Source organism: Mandrillus leucophaeus, unplaced genomic scaffold (assembly GCF_000951045.1).
Source record: "Mandrillus leucophaeus isolate KB7577 unplaced genomic scaffold, Mleu.le_1.0 Scaffold161, whole genome shotgun sequence".
Taxonomy (NCBI): domain Eukaryota; kingdom Metazoa; phylum Chordata; class Mammalia; order Primates; family Cercopithecidae; genus Mandrillus; species Mandrillus leucophaeus.
This window is the reverse complement of record NW_012101599.1, coordinates 51,258-54,318: the sequence shown is the minus strand read 5'-3', so window position 1 is coordinate 54,318 and position 3,061 is coordinate 51,258. Positions and strand designations below refer to the sequence as shown.

At 34.1% G+C, this 3,061-nt stretch overlaps 1 protein-coding gene across 1 annotated transcript in view; it reads right to left on the bottom strand.

Annotated features, from left to right (window-relative positions):
- Positions 1-3,061, bottom strand: part of LOC105536610 (ankyrin repeat domain-containing protein 18B-like) — a gene marked incomplete at its 5' end in the record, with an annotated part of 69,017 nt that overhangs the window by 29,536 nt on the left and 36,420 nt on the right. The window contains one exon of the mRNA XM_011976014.1: positions 1,647-1,776. Within this exon, the coding sequence (XP_011831404.1) occupies positions 1,647-1,776 (130 nt within the window). The remainder of the gene's footprint in view (positions 1-1,646; positions 1,777-3,061) is intronic.

Here is a 3,061-nt window from a genome sequence, read left to right as displayed (position 1 = left end):
ATGGAAAAAAAAGAAAGGGATTCCAAAAGTGAGGATCAATTATTATTATGATTAATTTATTATTTCCAAATATTTTAGAGCAGAAATATATATATATTTCTATATATAAATGGTGAGGACAGAATTTATTAAGTGAAATGAAAGCTCTCAGTAAAGAAATATATACATTAAAGTATCCTTTTTATTAGCATCAAGTCTGTAAAATTAAATGAAAAATCTTTCACTGCTTAAAGCACTGAGAGATTTATATTGAGGAGAAAGACCTTGTATTCTTTTGCCCCAATTTCTATCTAAAGGGTCTGGGAATCACACCCTTCAAACTATCAAATCTCATCAGACAGGTTTTATTAACTCTTACGACGTGGCTTACTTTCTAATGTGATTCTGGTACAGCATCACAGAGAGAAGAACCTGAAAAAAATCAAAGTATTTTACCCCCAAATATATATATTTTTGACATATTTTGAAATGGCTGTTGCAGGACCAAGAAATTGAAATGACCGTACAAAGCTGTCTTCTGTGGGGGAAACTGCATCTGTAAGAAGTCTTCATTAATGTAGCCCAATCTCTCCCCTTCTAGGTCTTCCCAGATCTAGGGAAGATTAACTAAGAGCCTGATGCATTTAAAGTCTGAAAAGATATTTTTACCCTCTATTTTCTCTGAGGGCTGTCAGCTATGAGGCTTTGTCTACATAATAAGAACCTTAACCTCCGTAACCACCTTATCTTAATTAAGGCCTTCCTTTCTACCTATTTCCAGTTTTAGACAACAGATTTTCTTTACCAATTGTCACCTAAAGAATCCCCAAAACCCACCTATGACTTGTTAGCCCCTCCTTTTTGATGTCCCACTTTTAGGCTGAGCCAGTGTCTGCCTTCCTCATATTGATTTGTGATTTTCCCTATACCTTCTGTCTGCTGGAAATGTACAAAACCAAACTGTAATCTGACTGTCCCATGAAACATTCTCAAGAGCTCTTGAGATTCAGTAATCCAGGGCCACTGTCACCATATTGGCTCAGAATAAACTTCCTTAAACATATTTTGGTAGAATTTGGGTTTTTCCAGCACTAATATTTCCCCAAATTACATGAGTTTTAATCCCCAATCTGATTTAAAATTACCTTATATTGGAATATAAATTATTCTATTATAAAGATACATGTATTTGTATGTTCATTGCAGCACTATTCACAATAGCAAAGACATGGAATCAACCCAGATGTCCATCAATGATAGACTGGATAAAAAAATGTGGTATATATATACATCATGGAATACTATGGAGCCATACAAATGGATGAGATCATGCTCCTTGCAGGGACATGGATGAACTCGAAGCTGTTATCCTCAGCAAACTAACACAGGAACAAAAAACCAAACACTGCATCTTCTCACTTATAAGTAGGAGCTGAATGATGAGAACACATAGACTTGGGGAGGGGAACAACAAACACTGGGGCCTGTTAGGGTCAGGAGGGAGAGCATCAAGATTAATAGCTAACACCTGCGGGGCTTAATATCTAGGTAATGGATTGATAGGTGCAGCAAACCATCATGGCACACGTTTACCTATGTAACAAACCTGCACGTCTCACACATGTAACCTAGACCTTAAGATAAAATAATTATTTTTTAAAAATTACCTTCTGTTTTAGCTTCTTAAACAGAATATCCATTTTCAGTTGATCTGTATTTAAGTCTCCATGGCAACTGAAGTCTTCATTTCCAAATACATTTAACATATTTATTGTCATTTCTAGGCATTTCTTATATCTGCAGAAATGTACAGATTTAGTAAGTCAATTATTTGTAAAAGTAAATAATAATTGTTTAAACAGATATTATGTTATGGCATATCAAAGAAACAAAGCTATAAACTGTGCTCCTCTCAGTTTCAACTGAACATAGTTTGAAAGCATTCTATATGAAATTATAATCTTAGATAAATAATATGCAGAACAATTTTATGGCATATATAGCAGGTAAAGTGATATTATAGCCATACAGTTTTGTATTTTTTTTGAGATGGAATTTCACTCTTGTTGCTCAGGCTGAAGTGCAATGGCATGATCTTGGCTCACTGCAACTTCTGCTTCCTGGTTTCAAGCGATTCTTCTGTCTCAGCCTCCCAAGTAGCTGGGATTACAGGCATGTGCTACCATGCCTGGCTCATTTTGTATTTTTAGTACAGATGGGGTTTCACCATGTTGGTCGGTTGGTTTTGAACTTCTGACCTCAAATGATCTACCTGCCTCAGCCTTCCAAATTGCTGGGATTACAGACCTGAGCCACGACACCTGGCCTAACCATACAGTTTTTTAATAAATAAACTATTCATATCCATTTTGGTATGCTAAGATAAAATGACCTATTAGTAAACATAAACCATAACCCAGAGATGAGTAACCAAGATAAAAAATGTAAAACACATATATGTTTGAAAAAGACACAAAAATACATTTTGATACCCGTTGACCACAGTTTATAAGAAGAAAAAAAAGTACACACAAAAAGCATCAAGGAGATCATTCAATGTAGAGAAAGAGAAGTAAGGAAACATCTTTAATATCTGAGTTGAGAAAAAGAAAACAGGCAGTTTTAGAAAAAAGGAAAGGTGGAGACAGATATGTGATGATTTAAAGACTTTGAAGAAGAGATCTAGAGATCTTTACTGACATAATGTCAACAGAATGAAAGAGATACAAAACAATGTAGAGAAAGGCAATGACAGAAAAATGTTGATTAGAATCAGAGAACCAACTTAAGTGCTCAGTAAATAAATAGAAAAGTAGCTGTGTTCAGGGCTTCAAAGACACATTCCATTTTTTAAAAATAATCTGTTATCAAAATATGAATGCCCATTTTACTCTTTTTCTTTAGGTTATACATATATTTATATATACATAATATTTATTTCTATAAAACAGAAGTTTAGTAAGATGTATACTTCATGTATACAAGGGAGGTACCCATGTAAAATGAGTAAATTTCCGTATGTTTTATATCTAAAAGAAAGAGAAAGAAGCAGAAACAAAATACAAGCTATATATCAAGATAA